A 25,739-nucleotide genomic window follows, 5' to 3' on the forward strand; every position below is an offset into this window, starting at 1 on the left:
TGTCCACATTTATCTACTGACGAAGATATTCAAGAATTTTAAAGTAATAACTCTCTAGAGTGTTCTGGGTCCAAATCGTTCAAGAGAGAGTGGACATTACGACATTCAAGGAAAGGGCAGTTGCAATAGTAACACGAACCTCAATTGTGAAGGATTTTTGAGCGTGCTACGTAAACAAGAAGTTTTGTTGAAATCATTTGAAAGAGAAAAAGCCGAGTTAACAGAGGGGTTCGAACAAGGCAAAATGACTGCTTGGAAACTGACCGAAGAGGAATGTATATCCTTCGGCCCTGAAAACCTATTGAAAATCCACAAGATAACTTTTGAGAACTTAAACTCAATTCGGAGATTGACTTGGAATGGTTAGCAATCAGTCACGTGTGGCTTGAATTGACAGTAAAATGGTGTAACATGCGTTTGCACAAATAGAACAAACAGGTACATTTTGTTACTTTTTTAAATCGTCGGCGGGAACTTCCCCGTTCTAAAGAGGAAATTATTGTGTACCAATCTCGAAAAACCGCTTGCATTTTTATTGCCGAAGATCGAAAAACAAATGCTAAAAAAGGGAAAATCCGCAAACTGCAACAAAACCAAAACTGAAAAACCGAGCTAATCCTAAAGCTTTCCCTCTCCCAAGCTCGCTCGCTCGCGAATATAGTAATATCAAAATCTCGTGTCCATGAATCAAAAGTATATCCTGCCATCAACATTCGATAAACCATATTTATGTATATAAGAACGATCCTTCGCAGTAAAGCACTATTTGAGCAATAGTGGAAATCAGACCTGAAAAAAATTTCAGGCCTGTACGGGATTCGAACCACTGACCTCTGCGATACTAGTGCAGCGCTGAAATTTTTTTCAGGTCTGATTTCCACTATTGCTCAAATAGTGCTTTACTGCGAAGGATCGTTCTTATATACGTCTCATAACCGCAGTTCACTCATATGTTTCATATGTTTGTTGTTGTTAAACCATATTTATCTTATTCCTCTAGCCGTGAGCCGTTAAATGAAGAAATCCCATGTTACACTATGAAGACTCGCAATTTCGCGCGTAGCGTGACGCGTTTGCCGAGAAAAACTGGGCATAAGGGTAGTAAAGCCAACATGGCGACGTGGCCAGAGATAATGAGGCAGTGATGGTCAATTCTAATTATTTTTAATACAAAACCAGAGGAAAGGTGGCCATTCGAGTATCAGCTGCCTCTCAGAACATATTTTTTCTCGTGCTGTGGTTTTTGGATGGAACAATGGCAACACTGGTTGCAGAACATCAAATGGAGATCAAGTGTGTTGTTGGTAAGTAAGCTCGTTCTCAATTCGACTTTAACTCGAAAACTACATGGAAATTCGTTTTTCCATCCAATTTATTTCTATGACAAGTTGTATTCTGTGCTTCTGAGTAAGCTTGTAGCCTTGTTGAAATATTATGATGTTATCTGAGTGTTTTGCGGGAAATTCAAATAATATTTTAGTACCTTGATCACGTGCGCGCTCTGTTTTGCGATTTTAGCCCTTTACATGCTAATCTGTATACATCTGTATGCAAAATTATTATCCATACATTTTCTATGGTACTGTTAACAATAATATGTTGAACAATCAAGACCTTAAGTGATCATTTTCTTTATTCTTCTAACCTCTGTGTGATTCAGGGGTGTTTTGTAAGGAGAAATTGGAAGCGAAGTCCCCCTTAGTGGGTTATAAGCAAGGGTTGAAAACACGAGAGGCGCTGGGTTTGTAGCGGGCAGACATAAAACAGTGAAGGAACACAAACTTTCCTTGAGCAAGAGAGAATGATATTGATGGTTCCTGAGGGTCAGTTCATTCTAATGTAGTTTTTTTTTAAACACTTTTAAATTTGTGTTTCCTGTTGTTGATGCAATCAGTCAAGTTTTCACCTTTTGAAAATTTCTTTGAAGAAAAAACAAAACGGAACTGTTCATTTTATCAGAAAAATGTTTTGGTGAGCAGAGTTCATGCTATTGTTTGGTCAAATAAAATTAATAGTCAATTGTTTTTATCCACATACCCAGCCAAAACTGCTCAAGAGGGAAGGGGGAACCACTTGAAAAACATAAGACAGTGGCTTTCCCATGCAAACATTTTCTTGGAAAAACTAAGGCCTAGTTTATACGTCACACTACAGTCAAATTTAATTCAGACGAATTTAATTCAAGGTCCCACAAGGTCTTCAGTTTTAACGTCGCACTAGCGTCACGTCAAATGAAATGGATACATTTTCTCAATGTATTTCAAACACGCCATGTTTGTTTCCAAATGACACCTCTGACCAGAGGCACTGCATTTGGGAAGAGAAATAAATTAGATCGTATTGATTTCGACACATAAAACCATGCCATGATTTATGTCGACAGAACGACGAATTTAATGGAATTAGATTCGTCTGAATTAAATTCGACTGTAGCACGACGTATAAACTAGGCCTAACTCCTTTGGTTTTATGCTTTTATCTACAATGTCTGTAAGCGCTTCACTTAAAAAACACAATCCATATCACACATTCTGAAATTAATTACTTCAATGAAAGTCCATTCTTACCAAATCAAATTTTGCTGGTTAGACTTAATTTTTCAATTGCAAGATTTGGTGTTGAAATGGTTAAATTTCTACCATACTGTGGCTCCAAAAGTACCTTTCTTAACATAACCTGTTGCGAATATGTCAACTATTAATTAAATTATAAATTTTTTCAAGCATGTTTTCACAGGTTATTGATTTAATCACTGATGTTTACATGAGGTTTTCATTTATTTTCAAACTATCAGATAGAATCACATAATGAATAAAATCTTGCATTCTGATTGATTAAGGTAGCCTGATATTTAGCCTAGAGTTGCAAGTTGAAAAACAAAGCTAAGTGATATTGTTTCTGATCTCTTGTTTTGCACTCAGGATAAGAACAAACAATATGTGACCAGGCACAGGATTTCGTACACTAACGGTTTACCGTTTAACGAATCAATCCGTTTACTATCCATTTACCATCCATTTAAAACGGATCATTAAAGCGTTTAAACGCTTTCTTCATCCGTTTAAACACTTTGCTCATCCGTTTAACGTTTTCGACAAAACGTTTAAATGGTTAACCTATCCGTTTAAAATAAAATACATCCGTTTAACGGTTACTTGCATTTGTTTAACGAGGAGAGCGAGATTTGTTTTCATGATTATGCAAATTTATTTCGATTGACGTGTACGGCAAAATTTACAAAATCCGTGACTATCGAGTTTCTCATCTTTTATTTCCATCGATTGAAAGGAAACAGAAGTTGCTTTATAAAAGCTGTAATTACACATTACCTTACAAAATCGAATGCTAGATGAAACACGAGCGAAAGAATGTTGAGTTTTGTTACATGCGTTTGCAAAATTGTTTCGATTAACCGACTGTGAAATCTACAAAATCAGTGGCATTTCTTAACGTTTTTCACTTGATAGTGCGTTTTCATTTCAGTCAATTTGTAGAAGAAACAATGTAGGAACATGAAAAAAAAAAACGACTTTGCTTCTCAATTCTATTTTCTTTCTGTCGAGAATGTTCAGTCCACATGGTATGATTGACAGATTGCTTCCTCTGCTTATACAAATTTTCAAATGCATTGTGAGCTCTCCAGGGTGAGACTCGCTCTCAGCTCGCTTCACTCGCCAGTGGATAGCTTAATTGCGGGCTAGTAATTTAATTTTACTTATTTTCTATTGTTGTCAGTTGAATATTATTAGCAGGAAACGTCAGTGTTCCACATGAACAATTCGTATAATTGTTCGCAACAGTTTCTGATCGATATGTGCATGGCTTCCCACTGTTCTTTAGCCCTCCTCATCCGTTCAAGGTTTTTGTCCATCCGTTTAACGTTTTGAGCTATCCATTAAATAATTATAGATGCTGTTCAACCGTTTAACGTTTTAAGCCATCCGTTTATTTTTTTCTTGGCCGTTTAACGGTTTACGGAATCCGTTTTTGGACTTTGCTCTACCGTTTAACGCTTTGGACTATTCGTTTAAACGGACATGCAAACCGTTTAAACGCTCTTACTACCCGTTTACTATCCGTTTACAAACCATTTATTTTTACCCGTTTAACGCAAAAGCGTTAGTGTACGAAATCCTGCACCCGGTCACATATTGTTGCTGTTTTTTTTATTTTTTATTCAATCGTGCAATTCAAGGAAAATCCATTACCTAATTTATGAATCTGTGGTTAAATCGCACTCAAAAAGCGATATCACACTTATTCTTTTGCGATTCTATTCATGCAATATTGGTTTTTGTGTGCAGTTTCACCCAGAATTCCCTTCTCAGGTGATGAATTTTCCCATGATATTTCTCAGTTGGTTCCTGTGATTTTGAAGCATGGAACCGAAAAAAAAAAAAAAAAAAATGGGATCATAAATCCAGGAACTTGTGCATTATAATGTAGAGCTACATGTACACTGAAGGAATATTTGGCTGATGTACATAGCACAATGATGACTTGCTGCAGTGCATAGACCACTTTCATGAATGGCTGCCGGATTAGTATTCTTTTGTCTAAATTTAAATTAGCCCTTCTGGCCTCATTCTCTAGTACAAACACGTGCTGGATTGCCACGCCTACTTCAGTTCTTGCTATCCACCCGATTTCACAATCTTGAATAGAGCAGAAACAAAGGAGTTCTTCAAAGATGAATGGCAATAAGGAAAGCTCTTCAAGTGTTGAAAAGATGAAAAAGTGGAGAGAAAAAAAAGACAGAGAAAAAGAAAGAAGCTGACAGAAAGTATTACGAATGAAATCGTGACGAAAAAAAAAGTGCATTTGTTCTTGCTGGAACTGTGAGACGTGTGTGGAGAACTAAAGAGAAAAAGAAATAACATTTACAAAGTTATCTAGCAAACAATAATATTTTTGGCACACTTGCCGCATTTTCATAAAAATGCCTTATGTTACACAAATGGGCACCATGATTGTGCTACCAGTCTCAAGCGAGGCCAGAAGGGCTATTTAAATTTAAACAAAAGAATATTAATCCGGCAGCCATTAATGAAAGTGGTCTATAATGATAGATCATGAATATATTGTACTAAAAAGAGAAACCCACTACAGTTGAACTTGTAGTAAGTGGCACAATGTTAAGCAATCACCCTGCATTAAGTGGTCAGTTGTCAAAGGGCAGAATTTGTTACCCACAAATTACAGTAATTTTCACCTCCATTTAGCAGCTGTGCTCACCTTTCAGTGAGTCCCAATGGCTTGTTTGTATCATCTTCCACTTACAAGTACTGAATGGTCACTTAAAGCAGAACCACTTAAATAAAACTAAAAATAATATTTCAAGTAAAATTTAATCCATGTGTCTCTCCCAAAATCAATGGTAGTATTATTTTCAACCAAGTTTTTGTACATTAAGAGGTCAATTATGGCACAAAATGGCACTTTTTTAAATCACTAATTTTTTTCTCTATTACCTTATTCTATGGAACATGTATTTAGCACTCAAACTTTTGCAAGGGGTCAACCTGCTATTCCCCATAGGTGACTACTTAATACAGCTTTCAATTCATTATTTCCAATTTTCAAAACAAACTTTATTTCCAAAGCAAACAACAGTGTCATCAGCATGTTCTCTACTCTCATAAAGGTCACAATAAGCCAATCAGAATCCTTTTTAGAATGGGTCAAGTAATATGATTGGTTGAACAAGACCAAAGCTGTCGAAAATGTCTAACAATCAAAGTTCACAAAATAATTTTCAAAGTTCACAATCTGCAATAGTTCACAAACTGAAATAGTTTGGCAGGTCGAATTAATCACTTTTGCCTGAAGTGTTTTAGTCTTAATACAGAATCTGAAAGTGAAATGTTCAGAGGAATCCAGCTGAATTGCAGCTCTTGAAAATATGCAAGTTTTTTTTTCATGTGACAATTAGAAAAAAACTGCTCAAGGCTTGTGTTTTATGAGTGAATGATAGGGGAATTTACAGGAACAAGAAGATTTCTTGGGATGACAGTGCTGCAAAACTCAGTTGCTGCGACTGATGTGGCCTTCCACTCAATGCATCAGAAAGGATATTAGAGCAAGCTCTTAGTTCAATTCAATCAAAGGGCGGCCAATGCAAATTTCTGAGGCTTAATTTGCTTCACTGCTGTTTTCTTTATTGTTTTAGAACACAAAACTATACATACTATTTTAAAAGGTGATTTTTATACCATAGATAAATTTACAATCTAACTGAGCATGAAAATCTTCAAACCTCAGACTGTCCATTTTGTTTTCTTTGTGAGGATTTTTGTCTCTGGACACATCATCAAAACTGAAAATTATGGTGCTCAGCGTGTTCTCAAACCTTTCTTTCATTCTTCTGTTGCTACTTGCTGGCTTGCTTATTCCGAAATTTCACTTTCAATCAGGAAAAAAAGCTGGACAGTACAAATTGGCAGATGGCATGACAGCTTTAGCTCAGCTCCCAGCACTGTACTCTTGTAGAGCATGCCCTTTCAACCAATTATTATAAGAAGAGTTTGGGACTTAAAAATGTCATGTCAACCATGTCATGGCTTGTGCATGGGCCTTAGTTATTAAAATATAGGATCAACTTTATTACCCAAAGGGATAATGAAAATAAAACTACTGGCTCAAAATTTCTGTCGCTTTTTTGTTGTAAGCCCATCCTACAGTTAAATTTGAGCTGATACTTTGTCATTATTAATTTTTTTTCATGTCTTCATTTGCAATCCTGACAATTTTTTTTGATTAGGAGTGAGTGAAAATATCCACAACCCCACTTTGGCTTCAAAGAAAAATCTAACCAATGCAACCTTTGGCAGACCATATTTTCCCATACAGCAACTGAAAAAAAATCTTTAGTTGCCACGGGGTACACGTTTGGAAAACATTTATTTTGATTCCAAGACAAACGTTTTTGAATAGATGATGTTTTAGGGAGGGGTTTTGGCATATTGTTTTTGCAATGATTAGACCAGAAAAAGGACACTGTTTCAAAATTTCTGCCCTTTTTTATACAATTTTTCATGTCTCTCGTGACCAAATCTTAGGGGTGATTGTTTTTTTCCTATTAAGTTGTCTGTTATTTAAAAGTTTATCATTACGATGGAATTTACGTCGGTTACAATTAAGAGGGTTGCAAGCAGATAACTCTGTTTCAGATCTCACTATTCTACAATATCATCATGATGTTGATTAATTGATTTCCTTTATTTTTCATTTCCCCCACCCCTTTAAAATCAGAAGCCCATCTGTATTGAGGAACTGTCAACTTAAAATTAATAATGCATTTTAAATAGTTATTTACAGGGCTAAACACTAGCTTTTCAACTTACCAGCCAAGTGGCTGGTGACATCTCAGGTGTTATGACAATTTCAGTCTCTTCACTAGCCAAACTGGCTCGTGGAAATAAAAAACCACAAGCCAAAACTGAATTTCTACCAGTCTGTGGCTTGTGGGCTACCGTTAGTGTTGAGCCCTGATTAACTATTTCTCATTGTTTTCTACTTAGGGGACATGGATGTTTGTCTTTTGGCTGGTTATTTGAACTTGTAGCTGCAACTTGAAATAATGTAAGAAAAGACAGAAAGCTTTTTACAAAACTGAACTGTTTTGGATCTTCAACTGTGTACAAGAGATGGTGACTAATAGCTGACCTGCAATGGGGTCAACTCCACCCACAAAGTCTCTTCCTTGATCTTGATCTGGGATGCGAAGACCTGGTCCACCAAAAAACAAAAGAGAAGTGTGTGAAAGCTGTTGTGGCAACTGGACTGTCTTGCTGTGCTGAACGGATCTCGAATTGTGCACAAGAGATACCGGTAGTTTTCTCATGGCAAGCTAATCACGTCCTGTTCGATTGAAGAAATTGATCCCCTTGGAAATACTCTCGCCAAAACATTTCGGATAGCTCCATCTCATCGTGAAGCTAGAAGCAGTTGGATCCAAAGGGTTGGCATACTGTCTAGAGGAAAGACATTTGGATGAAGGTAACAGTTCGCTTTTTATGTCTTCATGTTTCCCTAATTAATTTTTTTATTATACCAATAGAACACCAGCTAATTAACCCTATTGGGGCGGTGGATGGTGGAGCAACAAACTAGCCACGCCGAACAATCCAAAGTTTTTAAGCAGCGAAATAATTATTAATTAAGTACATCAAACTCTTTGTCGGTCATAAAGAAAACTCTCCTAGTTTCCTTTGTTTTGGTCTTTTGCGCACGCCCTATGCGATCAACACAATGCTCAGATGAGGCCGTAAGATGTATTTCGGAAACTATACTAACGCTAGTAACTGCAGAAGTAACAAATCTCTTAATAAATCCCTTTTACAGTTTTTCAAAACATAACACATGGGGACATTTTGCTTATTATTCGTATTTTTCCCCATAGCGCCAAGGGGGCCCAGTAAAAAAAACTTCGCAACCTGCAAAATTTCCGCGGTTATTATTTGTAAAACTATCCAATTAGGTGTATCCATTGCGCAGTGCATTCGGCCTTTCAGACTCTTTCACTCAAATGATCCAGAGATATTCAGCCAACTAAAATAGCTAGACTTTAATCACCCAGTACTATGACTGGACCCTCTTCTGGTCTATGGACTGGACTCTGGACTGGACTCTGGACTGGACTCTGGACTGGACTTTGGACTGAACTCAGACTAGACTTTAAGTTGGAATACAGGATTAGATTGAATTTTGATAATTGATAATTGTGAATAATTTTTAAAAGAATTGAGAGTTGAAATAATATCTGCAGTTTTATGTTTCGTGAAAAGTGTTCTGATAAATCGATTCTTCAATGACTCTTCGATGAGAGGACTTGAATTTTTTCCATGACATTGTCAAAATCTTTTGCATGTTTGAAAGACCACTTTGTTTTGATTTGTTATTCTTCTACTGGCGCAAGGCTTGAGATTGCGTATAATGATATTGCCCAGTCTTGCCATGATATTCTTAGAGAACACTCCAGTTTCGATTCTCAAAAACTCAGATATTCGCAAAACTCGGACACTGAACCACTGCTCCATATCGAAAAGATCCGAATATAACAACGTAAGGTTGTGGGGTACTTTCAAAAGTCGCCTCAATGCCTTTGACTTATAGGACATAGAACTAGTTGATGTAAATTTAGAATTTCGATGTTGTCAAGACAGTGTTGAACAGACCTGTGAACTCAAGAAAGGTATTGTTACTAGTTTTTAACGCAACACGTTTAATTTGTTTTAACGTACACCTATGAAAAAATTACCTTTTTTTTTTCAAGGGTGCTGCATCTCTTTTGTATAGGTCTCGCCAATTTTACCTTTTTTGTCGGAAATAACTTACGTCAAGGCATAAAGAACAATTGTTGCAAATCGTTCTTCTTTGACCCAATAAAAGTTTATCCTTTCCAATATGATAAATTTCGTGCTCAGTTTGATTTTTTTCCACGAAAAAATTGGTTTAAGAAAATTTCTCAGGTTCCATTTGAACTTTTGATATGAAACCTGGATTTCGTACCTAGTCCTAAACCATTGCGCCAAATGATCAAACACTGCGAAGGCGGTGAAAAGTTATCATGAAAACCATGTGTTGCCTTTTAGCAATTGGCCAACCCACTTGTTATTCTTGAAGGAATCCAAACTTCCATTTCGTCTTTCATTTTTTGGCATACCCCTTTTCTTCAAGGTAAAGACGAAGTCGAGAGGTGAGATGGCTTTGGTGATAGTTTGCTTGCAAGTTCTCAAATGGATATCGGGAGCAAACTTGGAGTAAGTTCTTACCCTTGTTTTGTGGTTTCTGTTCATCCCTAAAATTTTCGAGAAGCTGTCTGCTTCATTATGCCATGGACAAGACTCAAAAATTCTAATGAAACGTTATTGGATTATTTCTGAGCAGTGCAGTAATAGAGTTCTAAAGCCGTGACGTCACGTTACCATGGTGCTAAAAAACTCAGTTCCAAACAAAGGCCCAAAACGTGACCGACGCCATGCAAAATGTCGGCCCTCTCTATCTCGTCGCTCATTTCTTTCTTCGGAGAAGAGCAGAAGTCAATTACGAAGGGTGAAAACCACTACAAATCAGGCCATGTGGAGTCATTTAATTATAGTCAGGGTATTTTACGAGGAGAAGTGCACGCAAGCATGCGAAACAAAGTCTACAAAGTCACGGTGAGTGGAAATGGTTCCAGAATACTCACTGCAGATGCGGCTTGTCATTTAAGCTTATTTGTTGCTTTGAAATGCTTCTCAGTGAGATTTTTAAGTTAATAGCAGTTCTTTTCCATGATAATTTAATCGTGGAATAACTAGACGCGCAAACTTTAGCGTTGATCCACTTTGTTGTTAAGGTCGTTCGATGTATATCGATGTGTTAGTTCAATCGAGGCATGGAACTGTTCGTTCGTTTGGAGTCTTCATGTATTTAGAAGTCTTTGACAGTTGCTTTTCATGTCCTCACGCGTCTTTTTTTTTTCCGATTTGCTAGGTTTACTTAGATAGCGAGAATGCTATAAGATCAAGTGAGTGCGAGTGTCCAAGGGGGAAGTTTAAGTGCAGCCACGCGGCTACACTTTTCATTCACGGCATCTACAACGTCAGCCGGACAGATGTTGAATGCAATTGGAAGAAACGCAAAGCAAATACACCGCTCTCTTGGCAATCCGTCGAAGAAATGTTTCCTCCCACAAAACAGTATTGCTGCTTATCAAGAAACCCTACTCAATCTGATCGGTCTTCCCTTTACAGAGACCTACAGGAGTATGGAAGATTTACTGGCCTTTGTTGGCTTATGAGCCCTGAACCAGCTACTGTTAGTAACCTTCCCATACCGACAATAGAGGATATCATTTACTCGGAAGAATTTCTTAAATTACAAGGATCACAGCAACAAATTGATTGCCTAGTAAGACAGGCAAAGATTCCTGATGAGTACATCTTAAAAATAAGTGACATTACCATTGGACAGAGAAACAACCCAACTTGGCATTTAGCTAGAAGGGGCAGATTAACAGCAAGTAACTTTGGTTGCGTTTTGAAGGCCAAACGGGTGACCCAGTCTCTCTTGAAGGGCCTTCTTGGAGAATACGATTTGTCTGGAGTTAAGGCTGTACAATGGGGTGTGAACAATGAACAGGAAGCACTCAAAGCATTCACTATGTTGACAGGGAAAACCGTCCAGGAAACTGGTATTTGGTTGGATGCTTCTGGAATCCTTGGGGCCTCTCCGGATGGAATTGTAGATGATGAAACCGTCCTAGAAGCTAAGTGTCCTTACACTGAAAGGAACCTAACAATTGAAGAAGCCATTGCTACTTCACCAACATTTTGCTTAAAAAAAGCACAGGATGGAAATGGATATGTGTTAAAGAAGGACCATGTCTATTGGGACCAGGTACAGGGTGAAATCTTTTTTACACAGCGAAAGTTTTGCTACTTTGTTGTTTGGACTTCTAAGGACGTGGCTGTTGTCAAAATAGAGCAAGATGAAACCTGGGATGCAAATATTCCAGTCTTGAAAGAATTCTATTTTAAACACATTTTTCCCAAGATAGTGGAAGGTGCATTGTAATTTTATTTCCTTAAACAGACATGCGTGCAAGGCTTTTCACCTGAGAGTATTGGTTGTACTGTCTCTGGCTGTAACTTTTCTCGAGCAATGTCAGTGTCACCAGCAAAGATTTGGTAAATGTATTGGACTATTGGGCCAAATTTTAAAGAGATAAACATAAGATTGTAAATTTGAGTAACAAAGAGTGCAGGTTGTGTTGATCTTTATTATTTCTACTAAATGTCTTACAAAATATAATGGCATTCTGACTTTGTTTATATATTAACATAATTGAAAAAAGTTATTCGATTGACTCAGTTCTATCATATGATGACCATTATATTTGTTTACTGATAACAGCCAAACATCCTTTTTGTACTCAGATCACTCAAACTCTGCCCCCTCACACCCCTCTTTGATAAGTGGAAATTGTAAATTTACCAGTGCAGCACATAACTGAAAAATAACATCAGCATAACATCTTAAATAATATGGGATGAAAGTTAAAATTTTGAAATCCTTTAACCTTGCATTTGCCCTCTCTACATGGATCCTTGCTCTGGCAATGGATTTTGTTTTCCTTGCTTCGCTTTCAGTGAAAACACCATTATTCAAAAAAGGTGGAATGTTAAGAGAAACATTATTGGGCAAGATGTCTTGGATAAGAAAGGCTTTGTCGGCCAAAACCATATCCCCTGGAACAAGATGGTTCAACAGACCTGACTGTTGTACTATGGCTTTATCAGAAATGGACCCAGGGTACAATTTGCTAACAAAAGTTATTACTGCATTTGGTGCAACCCCAACAATTACTTTAAATGAGTTCATACCCCTGTAGCTTGAATAAGTGGCATTTTGCAAACTCATTAACCCCGGGGCTGCGATCTCCACATCGGTACAATCAATGACAATTCTACAAGAAGTAAACTCTGAAAAAGAAGATGGTGCACATAACACATTTTTTTGCCTGGACGGAATGGTTGTCATGATGTCATGAAATAATATGGAATGCAAAACATGGACAAAAGTGGTGACAATATTAGCTATTGTTGCAACACTGCAACTGAAAAGCTGGGAAAGGTGCAAGTTGGTATAATTTTGTCTTAGTTTCATTAAAGTAATGAAAATCTGGTCCTCAAAATTAATGGACTCTACTTTCCAACCAGAATAATAAACAATAAAATCTTTGAATCTCAAGGCATGAAGTACTACAATGTTAAAAACTTCTTTTGTTGGAAGCCCTGTTTCCATTCTAAGAACCTCTACACTCAATCCAGAAGCTGAGTAGTGTTTTTGTGTGTAGCTTTCTTTTTCTTGCAGGTCCTGAAGTTCCTCCCTGGCTTGATTTAATTCTGCCTCCAGTATTATCTCATTTGTTGTCTTGTTGCAACTTTCTTGTTTGGTATCATCAGTGTCATTATTAGTGGACTGCTGCTCAGATGTTGTGATTGCCTCAGCCACCATTTCCTGCACCGTCTTCTGTTTAGCTGTTACTTTTCTCTTTTTCTTTGGTGGTCCTCCTTCACCAGGAAATATCTTATCTCGATTTCTTTCGTAAATTGTGGGCCCATTTAATTTATCTCCATCCACAAAATGACAACTGCACACTCTAGAATGCTTGCTTGGTTCTCTGTCTTTCCTCCTATTTCAAAGAAACAGATAACAGAACTTAATCCTAAACACTTGTAAAGATTTAAATTGCTCAAAATTCGTTTCAAACTTTCAGCTAACTCCTGAAGTCCAGAAGCTCTTAAAAATATATTAAATAAATCAGTAAGCCATATGCATTTCATAGCACAAACAACATTGAAATATATGACTCAGTATGGGCACCGAGAAATTTTAAGTTTTGAAAGTAAGCACATGTTAGCACAGTGGCGTTCAGACAAACACATATTCTTTCAGCACAGTTGTATTCGAGGTTTTTCAAAATTTAAAATGTAATGAAAAGCAAATACACAAAAACCTACTCAGTACCCACAAACTTGACACTACATGCGCTTGTTCATCGGTGGAAATCGCACACTCGCAAAAAAATGGCAAATGTTAAGATGTTCTTTTGAGCAAAGCGCTAATTACAAGTGCCGTTTACAAACCTTATCAGACGGATCCATTGCTTGTATTCGTCTTTTTCCTTTTTATCGCTTGGAAATGCAAAGAACTTGCAAGTGTGGCTTTCTGATGAATGACTGCATGTCGGAGCAAAGCAGTACACCATTGTGCTGTTGTGTTCGTTCCGATAAATTTCTTCCGACAAAAAGCGATAATTTTCAAATAGTATTTGAAATTTTGACCCTGTGTTCTTCTTCTTGACCTCTTTTGTAATATAACACAAGGTTAATAAACGTTTTAATTATAAGACAAAGCAGAGACAAGCACTACGTGACCCACGCGCAAGAGATTGTCCGAGTTGTTTAGAACTGACTTTTTCAGCGCCATGGCAACGTGACGTCACACTTTAGAACTCTATGGTCTGCACATTTACATTCAACTTTGATGAGGAATGTTATTCAAAGTAGAACCAGGTTATTTTGAAATTTTTTTTTACCTTTCACCTAGTTTTTGTTAAAGTTGAAGAGAAATTTTTTCTTATTTGTTGTTTTATGTACAATGCCATTGAAAAGTAAATTATTTTTTAAGTCGTCCAGTGGAGTAGGAATTCTTTAACATCTTGCATTTTTTTTAAATTTTTGTCAATAAAGCAAAGACTACAAGTTGAAAAATAATGTCAAGGAGACCAGAATACTAATAACTTGGTGAGTATAGTTGAATGGAGATTTGTAACTTCTATATGTAGCCATCTAAAATGACATTAAAGAAATTAAGAATTTCGTTCATTTCTCTTCACCTCTTTCTACCCCCTTCACGAAAGATGCCGAAGAAAGATTTCAGCTGTGAAAACAAGTGCTACATCAACATGGAAACTACCGTCAACTTTGTCCTTGTCAAGTACGGTTGGGTGGGTATCCATGTAGTAATTTTTAATTCTTCTGGCGGGAAATGTTTGTATGGCCTCTTTGAAGCTCTCTTTATCATAGCTTTTAGACGTCACGAGAAATGGCCATCTCAAGTAAGGGAGTGAGGAATAACAACTAAACGAAAAATCGGGGGTGGAAATTTGTTTCCGTTTGTTTTCCAAAAGTCTGATAAAGTATGAAGGCGGGTAACGTTTTTTAAAATGGCTCAAATTCTTGGTCTTAATTTTTATATCCTTGTTTCACAGGTTTCTTCGACCACCCAAAACTGGATACCAAGCCAGGAACCCGATCAGCATGAGACCAGACACAAATATCAATCTTCAAAAGAAGCTAAACAGGATTGACCCCCAATGGAGAGAATAAAATGAAAAATTGGGGGTTGATCCGTCCCCGCCTCCTTCCCACCCTGTTAATTTTAGTCAGTAGGCTGTGGTAGACATCTTTTAAAACAGTCTACTGATATTACAGTACAGTATTAAGATACAATATTTTAATATACATGTCCCTAACAATAGTATCATTACAATCTTATAATAATTATAGTAATATTACAATCTTCCACTTACAATCTTATAATACAGTAATATTACAATAATTTAGACAACTATATTATTATTATTTAAGACAGTTATAATATTACCATATTATAACTGTTTTATTATTACTTTAGTTATAATTATATTACAATAATTTTTAGACAGTTACAACAATTATTACAATAATTTTAGACAGTTATATTATTATTATTTAAGACAGTTATTATAATACAATAATTTTTAGACAGTTATATTTTCACCTAACCAACCTCCCCCACATCGCCCACCCTTCAGATAGATTTGTTAAGTATTTCAATAAGTAATGTCTACTTTGTGGTAGACATTTTTCAAAAAATAATGCATGCGTTTTCTGTAAGTAAATGTCTTTCTTAATACACATGCGTATTACATGAAACATTCAGCGTTGTTATCTGCATATAGTAGTCCATTCCTAACAGCTGACGGTCAAACCATTATTAAGACCCTCTTATTAGGCTGAGGAATCTTCTTAAAAGGCATCCTGTTGCTTTTCCAAATATGCAAGGATGATGGTCATAAGATGTTAAAGAAGGAGTTCATGTCAAACTGAAGCCTGAATGTCTCGCCTCTCAAGGCTAAATATTTCTCAAACTATTTTTTCTTGGACCTTCCATTTTCTTCTGTCTTCCTCTTACAATCTGAAGGAAACTGAACAACACAAGTAACAAATAATATTTTCCCGTAAATGGCAATAAATCATTAAAACATCTGTACTGCCTAACTTGTCCAAGTGTACTGTTTAAGATTAATTAACAACAATAAATATTTCAAAAGTTGAGTATTGTACTTCAGAAAGAGGGCACAAATTTCTCAAGGAGGTAAACGTGAGCGAGAACAATTGAGAATTTCATATTTATGATAACAATACTGTAATGCAGAGCAAATATCAACTTATATGAACTACACCAAAATAAATGCCTTAAAAAATGTCACTGGTTCTGTTTTGATTCAAATGAAGAGAAAACGAATGGATAGGATACAGTCTAATTTCATGACATCTCTTTTTACCAGCCTACAGCTTCATGTATGGTTGTTTGGAAAGGTTCACTATCAAATTTTATCACAAGAATCAAGGTAGTTTTCTGCAAGTTAGTCATGCAAAGAGTCCCATGAGAGAGGGGGGGGGGGGGGGGAAAGGAAGGTTAAAAAAATTCATGCAGTGCTTTCAATAAGACCTGGCACCCGCCGGAGCTCTGGCGGCTATTCTGTTGCGAGTCGCCGGGTATATTTCACCGCGCTCAAGTCGCAGTCGCCACGCTAAGTCGCAATCAAGTCGCTCTCTGGCGGGTGTTATGCCGAGGTAGCCACCTATTTCAAATCTTATTGAAAGCACTGTTCATGTTTCAAATTTTGTATCCTCCCCCCATTTCCTTTTTTCTGCAGTCTGGTACATGCAATTTCATAATCAAGTACTCCTGCATCAATCTAAATCTATATTTTCAGTCATTTTGTTTCACTAAATTTAGTTTCAAAAATTAAATTTTATGGCCCTAGTGCCAGAGCTGCTCTGAGGTCCAGTTTAGGCTGTTTGAAGAGTCATGGATTTAAAATAATCAGCAACCTGGATGTTTTTTCCCTCCCCCAAAAATATAGTGCACCTTTGCAAGGAAAACGTATACATCTGAAACTCCATGGTAAGGTAGCTGTGTATATGTACATTTTGACAGATTTCAATGTATTTGCTTCGCTGATCTTAACATTCAGTACCAGAGAGTATTTCAAGCTTTTTCCCTCTTTTAGATGAGTCTAAAAGATGGAAACTGGATTTTTTTTCCCTTCCCAAAAAATATAGTGCACCTTTGCAAGGAAAACCTACATCTGAATTTGTGCGAAAAGGTACTTTTGTGTATGTAGGTTGAGACAGATTTCAATGTACTTGCCTCACTGATCTAAACATCCTGTACCAGACAGTATCTCTGAATCTTTTCCTTTTTTGTAAAATTATATTGCACTTTTGAGACTAGTTTATTAGTGTACACACTGACCTGTCAGGTTTTTATCCTCTGTCTCATCTTAAATGTCTTGTCAATCCCATGGTCTTGATGCTGTGCCAAAACCACACTCCTCCAATCTAACTGACATCCTTACAGTTACCCAGGCACCCTCATCCAGGTTTGGCCATGGTAAGCTGTGTGAATTTTAAGAAAGAAAGCCAACGTCAGCCAGTAATGAATCTGTCTGCAGAGCACTAAGCCAATCAGACATTGAAGCTAACACTCAGTGGGTCAATCTGTCAAACAGCAAGAACATCAACTAATCAGAACACTATACATCATCATTAAGTCCTTCAGTAAACCAATAAGTAAATCAGCCATCAATTAGACACTCAATCACTCAGCAAGCCAGTCACCTGTGTGTTAGGCAGTCAGTCAGTCAGAGAATAACCTCCTTAGAGTAAAATTAACAGTACCTTTTCTTATTGTGAAACAGCATGAACATTCCTCTTTTTCACAACTCTCTGGCCAGAAAACACTTCTATTCTTGGTCTTGTCTCTACTTCCTCAGAGTAAAAGAATCTTCTGAAAACAAATGACAAGAAAACCATCAAACTTTGAATGACTTGTCAAACCTTTCAAAATAGTTAAGTAATACACAAGAAAAATACAACTATCAGTTGGTTTTTTTGCTTAAAAGTATCATTCTACGATGTGCAAATTGTCTCTCTTAGCCATTTGTTCACGAAGACAGACCCTTTACTTTTAAACTCCTCCATTAAAACATGTGTATGATGCTGGAAAGACTTGACACTTCTGGTTCAAATGCTCCACCTCACCCAGGAAAGGTTCAAATTTCCTATCTCCTAGGCACATAGACCATCAAAATTAATGCCAATGGAATGCATGGGGAGGGGATGTTCAAGCTTTCAATTGATAGACACCTAACTTACAACTGATTTTCTAAATTGATAAAGGTCTGCTTCAGTCAGTCTGCTGTGCAGATCTTCCCATGCATTTTGGGTATCAATGGAAGTTATACCAAGTGTTAAAAGAGGGTGAAATTTTTCTAATCAAAAAAATCTATTTCTTGATTAGAAAAATTTCACCCTCTTTTAACACTTGGTATAATTTTCATGTTTTCATGCTTCTGTTCAGTACCAGATGACAGATGACATCACAATGTGGTAAGAACAAAAAAGTGGCACACATTGTGTACTACAGTACAGACCCACAGGATTATGGATTCTAATTGTTTCATACAATAAAAAAACAAAATGTTGTTATTTTAATTAATAGAGATTTCATCTGGGCATCTGTACCCCAACAGATCATACATAAGAGCTAAATGAATCGGTGTGCGCATAAGTAAGGTTATCATATAAGACTTTTTTATAACATAGTTGGGTTCATGTTAACTAATTCTTCAACACAAGAAACCATCATACAGTGTATACCGTTACCCATGGTGCACATTAATGACATAAAATTATTGTGAAGACATTGAATCATATCAGATGGAATAGCTCTCTTAATAAAATACATGAAAAAATTACGCAGTTATGATTAAGATAAATGCAGTTTTCAGGTAATTTAGTGCAGAAGAGGGTTAATTCAGTGCAAAGAAGGTAACAAACAAGACATTCTGATTGGTCAGAATGATTGGTCAATGTCAAGGTCAATGTCAAGGTCAATGTCAAGGTCAAGGTCAATGTCACTAGCAGGATTTGAATAAGTTATTTTTGCATGTGATACACGTGCTTTTCTTCTGCATAATTATGATAAGCTACCTTTTATTTTTTTATCTATATTATTAATACATAAACACATGATTTTTCTCGTGCAATTTGGAATAAATAAGCACTTGTAAATTTTTTCAAAGACCACAAATTGCACTCACCCTACAGGCCTGCTCATGCAATTTTGTAAGTTTGAAAAAATTTACCTGTGCTTATTTATTCCAAATTGCACTCGAAATCATGTGATTACCTATTATAATACTAATAAAATATTTAAACTAAGCTGTTGAAACACAATTTGTTCATGCATCAGTCAAAAGTCTCTAGATAACGTAACTATACAAAGTAAGCATCATCTATTCTAATGAAAAAACCTCTTCCTACAGACACTTTTTTCAACTACCTGTTTTGCCTCCCACTCAACACATCCCCATGAGCAAACACTCTCTTGTAAACGAAAGCAAACAGTTTTTAAAAGTGAAAAATTAGATTTTTCTTTTGTTTACTCTCTTGTAAGTAGCCACCCCATACATAATAATTAACTCTTGGCAATAATGTGGATCAATTTTATCAAATTTCCATCTGTTCTTGTAGACAAAAGCTATATTAATAGACACTTTTTCCAATTCTAAAGGGTATCTTTCAGCTTGTGATAGGGTTGCCTGTACTGCTTAAAGAGAAGGATTTGCAGTTATGGGTGAGTGATGATGCAGTTTCATCATTTATTAGCCAATCAGATAATTAAGGTAATGACAGACCAGCAGGGACTCCCCATGTAGCTTTTGTGGTCACATTCTATTATCACCTTGCTTACGCTTTACAAAGCTTACATTTTACTGCATTTTAATTATTGTTCCTCAGTTTGGCACTTTTGCAGGGTGCGGAATATGGATAAACTAGAGGCACTGAATATGAGAATACTTAGATTTATACTTAGGGATTACTTGTCGCCATATGATAGCCTTCTGACTAAGGTCAACACTAGTTCCTTATGTAATGGGCGTATCCAGAATTTCCTTATTTTATTGTACAAGAGCCTGTTTTTCACTCATTTTCCAGCTTATATGAGAGGTATGTTTTCACTTCGGTCCTCTTCTTATAATCTTTGCGGTAATTACATACTGTCACTTAGAAAACCTAGAACAACTAGTTATGGGCTTAATTCATTTTCATACTTCTCAGCTAAGCTATGGAATACACTGCCTGACTATATCCGCATGAGTGCATTTAAAGACTTTAGAAAGATAATCCAAGGCCGCATCTTTGTATAGTCGCTCCCGCGTATCTTCACTTTTCTGTTAATTTCTACTGATATTTTACTTAATTATATTTCTAAATACTGTGTATTTTAGTATATTTTAGTATTTTAGATCTTGTACAGATAATTTTAGATCTTGTAATAGATAATCTCCATTTTATGTTTTCTCGAAGATATTATTAGCTCCAACAAGCTACTCTAAAATTCAAGATGAAATAAAGTTTATGATGATGATTATGATGATGATCACCTTCCAATTGTATTTTGCTCTCAAAAGCATGTCATAAGGGATTTTCCCTTTTTGTATGCAACAATCACATGTTATGTAAAAATTGTTTTTAGCAAAGGTTGATTGTGTATCTAGGTGGATTGGGAGATTGTGAAAGCCATTTCTTAGTCATGTCATCAATATATATATTGGTCAGTGATCTCATTAACCCTTTCTTGCGTGTTTTTTACTATTGATGCTTTGAAAAGTTTGTAGTGAACTCTGTTGTTGAGTTTGCACTTTGGCCTCATCTTTTTTTCTGTCTTATTCATGATGACTGTTGGCATGTTGCTTTTTAGAGGGTTTAAAGCAGATTTTTTTTTTTTTCAACTCTTTCAAAGCCATGACCTCATTGCATAACAAACTTTTTAATGGCTTGGATACAGTAATCTCTACAAATTGTGTTATGACATTTTCCAAGTAACTCTCAAGGGTAATAGAAAGCTGAACCAGGGGCATTGAATTCGATGTGAAACAGATGTGGTTCTTTGTTTTGTTCGTGAAACAAACAGATCTTGCAAGAGTTGGCCTGATTTTACATTCATTTGTCAAGGGTGTTGGGATGAATTTTGAGACCCTTTGATAGCACACTGTCAGAAATTTGATGTTGAGATGCAACCACAAAAGCCAAATAGGAAGTCCATACTGATCAGTCTTCACCTTTATTCTCAAAATTTTTTGCAAAATCATGGAGATTAGTGCTTAAAAATGCACTAAAAATATAGTTTGGTGATCCAACAACTCAACAAGCATGGTCAGATCAAAGGATGTCCAAATCAGGACATCAGGTTGATTGCTCAAACGATATCCCCATTAATTTAATGTTGACCTGACGAATTTAATCCAAAGGCTGTCATGCCGAGCATGTGCTTTACCGTGATTTTATGCCTTTAACTTTCCACATACTTTATACATTGTGTCTTGAAGTCCACGAACTGATGCTCGAAACAGTTAATAATTAATCCAGCCATCATTTAAAGTGCAACTAAACCCAAAAAAATTTTTTTTCGCTTAACGAAATAAGCTTACTTTTTGGAGTATTTCTGTGCAAAAATTTTTTTATTTGCTCAAATCTTCAATTTTCTGTGCCCAGTCAAAATATGGAAAATCCGCCGCCATCTTGCCTCACGACTGAGTTTAAAGAGGAATGGCTCTAGCGGGTAATGTGATGTCAAATCGAGAACACGAAAGTCTGCATTTCACACATTTTCACTTGTTTGGGAAGGTTGTAGTCGATATTGTCCGAAAATATGCCGACTAAGTATGTTGTAGAAGGATGTAGCAACATGCGAAATTTGCAAGAGGGTATCGCACCTAGTTGACATATTTCGGACAATATCGACGACAACCTTCCCAAACAAGTGAAAATGTGTGAAATGCAGACTTTTGTGTTCTCGATTTGACGTCACATTACCCGCTAGAGCCATTCCTCTTTAAACTTGGTCGTGGGGCATGATGGCGGCTGATTTTCCGTCTTTTGACTGGGCACAGAAAATTGAAGATTTGAGAAAATACAAAAATGTTTGCAAAGAAATACTCCAAAAAATAAGCTTATTTTGTTGAGCGAAAAAAAATTTTTGGGTTTAGGTGCACTTTAATTTTACACTGTTAAACAAAAATATAAACTTGCGAGGATACATATCTATACCATGGTGCTACGAAGAAAAAGGCTATTGTTTTTTTAAACACACACACCCAGGTGCCTATGGTTCTCCTAATTATAAGTTACTATGACATTTACTGCAAAGCAGCTTATTATTGATGGAATCGAATGGGCATAAACATTAATTAGTTTGGTTAATCAGCTCAAACATTAACTTGGCTTACTAGCATTAGAACTTGCAAACCAGCAAAGTCTGAAAAATAGTATATCAGGCCACAGGCAGCCCAAGCTCACTACGAGAAAAGCGGACGTGACTCTTACCGTGTTGCGTAACGTTTTATATTTATAAAGGTTTGTATGGGATGTTATCGGTTTGCCTTAAAAGAGAGAAAAAAATGTCTTGTTTTGAAATATAATGGGCTCACTTTATTGCCTTGTTGTTTTCTTTGTTGATTCCGAACGTCTCAGGCCATTTTGAAGCGTTTTCGGCGAGTTAGCGCTATGTTGGTGTTCAACTGCTAAAAGAAAGACAAGGCCGGAAACCTATTTTAGAAGCGTCCGTCGCCCGAAGCGAATAATTCCGCCAAAAAATTTCCACCAGTCTCGATTCCTCCAGAAAATCAAAGCAGAGATGTTGCAGTTCCATTTTCCATTCACTCGATTCACAATTCCTCCCCCAGATCTTTCACTAGCGATACTTTTATCTCCAGATCGATAGGCTTTCCCATTTCGAATTTGGCTGCTTGAAACGATCACTGTCCCTTCGCCGATCGCACAGTATGTTGGGTAACAAAAATAAGCCCGGCGAGGGTAGCCAGCGGCCTGCAGTCCAAAGACAAACCCGTTAGCTCCCCTGGTCCCCTCGAGAGGTTTTGTCAAGACCGCATTGTTTTGATCGACCAATCAACATCGATACCGACATTCCTTCCACGAGCATTTAAGGTTTTTATTATCTGCTTAACAACTTCTGATTTCCCCACTCCCGCTTGTCCTGTAATCAACAGATTGTGGCCTTCAGCAGCAAAATCAACAATTCTTTGTTGATCTTCATTTAGTTGAACCCTGAAAACCGCCGAGAAATCATTACAGTAAACCAGCAAAATAGCGTGAAATATCATTAACGAATGTCTGAACACAACTGTCCATTCGTGAAACTTCTGTGTACAGAGTGCCTCATAAAACAAATGACAAGATAACATACTTACATTGTTAAGCAAGGGGAATTTCGCCGCAGGTTTCGTTCATAGCTTGACACTCAGAACGTGCACATGGCGATCGATCTCGGGTTTCCACTGAGATATTTAAATTAGTAAACACATTTCCATTCGATGTTGATTGGTCGATCAAAACAATGCGGTCTTGACAAAACCTCTCGAGGGGACCAGGGGAGCTAACGGGTTTGTTTTTGGACTGCAGGCCGCTGGCTACCCTCGCCGGGCTTATTTTTGTTACCCAACATACTGTGCGATCGGCGAAGGGACAGTGATCGTTTCAAGCAGCCAAATTCGAAATGGGAAAGCCTATCGATCTGGAGATAAAAGTATCGCTAGTGAAAGATCTGGGGGAGGAATTGTGAATCGAGTGAATGGAAAATGGAACTGCAACATCTCTGCTTTGATTTTCTGGAGGAATCGAGACTGGTGGAAATTTTTTGGCGGAATTATTCGCTTCGGGCGACGGACGCTTCTAAAATAGGTTTCCGGCCTTGTCTTTCTTTTAGCAGTTGAACACCAACATAGCGCTAACTCGCCGAAAACGCTTCAAAATGGCCTGAGACGTTCGGAATCAACAAAGAAAACAACAAGGCAATAAAGTGAGCCCATTATATTTCAAAACAAGACATTTTTTTCTCTCTTTTAAGGCAAACCGATAACATCCCATACAAACCTTTATAAATATAAAACGTTACGCAACACGGTAAGAGTCACGTCCGCTTTTCTCGTAGTGAGCTTGGGCTGCCTGTGATCAGGCCAAAGAAACACAATAAAATAACCCGCTTTTAACAGGATTTCTCCACGTACCTCTTTTTGGCATGAATGTTTAGAATAGCCCTTTTTACAGTTACCGGCGCCATATTGGATGTGTAACCGCGCAAACATGATAGCGAGGTTAGTGTTGAGTCGCGTTGCGAGTTCTAGTGAGGGTTTAGTGAAATGTGGTGGTGCTCTGTCCTTTTCATCGAGATATTTCGACAGTGAACGATGCTTTCCCTACGCAGGATATTCCTCCTTCTTCTTCGAAAAGAAGAGGAAGACACTGTGCCGCTTTTTGGTTGTGCTAATAGCTATTATGACACAACAGGCAATCCAACAGGTCTGCATTTCTTCTCGTTTCCGAATGACTTCCAGCAGCGAATCAGATGGTGCAATCTCCAGAATCGCCAGCATGCAAAGGACGGATTCTTCATCACAAAATCAACTTCTTTGTGCTCAGAACATTTCAAAACAGAAGACATGCGAAAAAACGTGGGCAGGTCGCTGGAAATTGGTGAAAGGTTTATAATGTTTGTACGGTTGTTTTGTTGCTTGGATACCAAAAGAAAATGGAGCTTTGATTTTCGGTATTGTAGTGTTTATGCTGGGATTTTTTTCTCCTTATTAAAAAGGTGACATTTATATTTCTTTGTGCACTGTGGTCTTGTACGATATCTGTGAACTGAATGTAAAATTATAAAATTATAATGTAAAATTGAAATGTAAAATTAAAAATTTAATAAAATCATGAGTTTATTATTATATATATGGGCAGAACTATCTCGATTAAACTAGTCAGGACCGAAAAAAACACGGAAAATGCCTGCTTAAAGGGTCCCAGTAGCAACTGTGACAACTCAAGAAGAGTCATTTGAAGTTGAACAGGAATTATTTCACCAAGAAGTTGAAGCAGCTGTGTCAACTGTCAATGCTGCTTCATCTTCACCAGCCCTGCAACAATCAGATGTTCTTAAGCTGCAACAGGAAATAGAGCTACTGCAAGTACAATTAGCTGACTTGAAAGAAAAACTAAGTGAAGTTGAAAATGAGGGGGATATTTATTGGCGTGCCAATTTTCAATTGACAAAATTAAAGATGATGAGTCTGCGGTTCTATTTTATACTGGATTCCCAAACTATGGAGCACTCATAAGCTTCTATAATTTTACTGACCCAGTGCTGGCAAAGATGCAGTACTGGAAAGGAGAGAAATTGTCGAAAGAGAGTCAGCCATACCAAACAGATGATAACAGAAGTAAGCCGGGGCCTTCAAGAAACTGTCATTCTTGGATGAATTTTTGCTCATACTTATGAGACTAAAGGCTGGGTTATTTGTACAAGATCTTGCTGATAGATTTGGGGTCAGTAAGAGCCTGGTGTCCAGAATCTGCATTACATGGATTGATCTTAACTATGTGGAACTGAAAGAACCTTTCCCATTTCCAGCACAAGAACTTGTTCACAAAAATATGCTGCAAGAGTTTGCTCAATATGCAACAACTAGGATTATTTTAGACTGTACAGAACTGTTTATTTTTTCTCCTGTGAATTATTGTCAATAGGCTCTTCGAAATGTTATGTTTGAAGAATAGAATTTTGAAGCTCCTTCCCATAACGACATAGTTTAACTCGCGTTTTATTGTCATGCCAATCACTTCCCTTATTTACACAATGTACAATGGTACCTTATCTTGATTTTACAAGCCCAAAATCATCTTTTTTTCCCTGAGTACTAACAACATTAATATTAATATTTCTTAATGTAAGGAAAGATTACACCTAAATCAATTTGAGCATTAAATTTGAGCTGGTGAAGATGAAGCAGCATTGACAGTTGACACAGGTGCTTTAACTTCTTGGTGAAATAGTTCCTG

The 25,739-nt window shown here is 37.0% G+C and overlaps 2 protein-coding genes and 2 long non-coding RNA genes across 10 annotated transcripts; 2 read left to right on the forward strand and 2 right to left on the reverse strand.

Annotated features, from left to right (window-relative positions):
* The first annotated feature begins 1,083 nt into the window (after nucleotides 1–1,083).
* LOC111346711 (uncharacterized) lies at nucleotides 1,084–16,020 on the forward strand. Its single transcript, XR_016000233.1, has 5 exons — nucleotides 1,084–1,304; nucleotides 7,521–7,998; nucleotides 9,679–9,761; nucleotides 14,241–14,294; nucleotides 14,762–16,020. It is a non-coding gene; the product is annotated as an uncharacterized LOC111346711 (long non-coding RNA).
* On the forward strand, nucleotides 9,883–11,842 carry LOC148732183 (uncharacterized). The gene is made up of 2 exons (XM_088757639.1): nucleotides 9,883–10,160; nucleotides 10,477–11,842. The coding sequence occupies exons 1-2, from the start codon at nucleotides 9,987–9,989 to the stop codon at nucleotides 11,557–11,559; spliced, it is 1,257 nt and encodes a 418-aa protein (XP_088613765.1). The 5' UTR covers nucleotides 9,883–9,986; the 3' UTR covers nucleotides 11,560–11,842.
* On the reverse strand, nucleotides 11,745–13,804 carry LOC148732184 (uncharacterized). The gene is made up of 2 exons (XM_088757638.1): nucleotides 13,635–13,804; nucleotides 11,745–13,180 (listed from the first exon to the last, which is right to left on the reverse strand). Exons 1-2 carry the CDS (start codon nucleotides 13,754–13,756, stop codon nucleotides 11,923–11,925), a joined length of 1,380 nt encoding a protein of 459 aa, XP_088613764.1. The 5' UTR covers nucleotides 13,757–13,804; the 3' UTR covers nucleotides 11,745–11,922.
* LOC111346710 (uncharacterized) lies at nucleotides 14,992–24,492 on the reverse strand. 7 transcript variants are annotated; one of them, XR_002696426.2, is made up of 4 exons: nucleotides 23,915–24,492; nucleotides 17,502–17,607; nucleotides 17,077–17,219; nucleotides 14,992–15,739 (listed from the first exon to the last, which is right to left on the reverse strand). It is a non-coding gene; the product is annotated as an uncharacterized LOC111346710 (long non-coding RNA). The 7 variants fall into 7 exon arrangements; XR_002696424.2 differs by having other exon boundaries at nucleotides 17,077–17,321; XR_016000237.1 differs by having other exon boundaries at nucleotides 17,502–17,610.
* Between the last annotated feature and the right edge of the window lie 1,247 nt (nucleotides 24,493–25,739).

Source organism: Stylophora pistillata, chromosome 4, assembly GCF_964205215.1.
Source record: "Stylophora pistillata chromosome 4, jaStyPist1.2, whole genome shotgun sequence".
In the NCBI taxonomy this organism is placed as follows: domain Eukaryota; kingdom Metazoa; phylum Cnidaria; class Anthozoa; order Scleractinia; family Pocilloporidae; genus Stylophora; species Stylophora pistillata.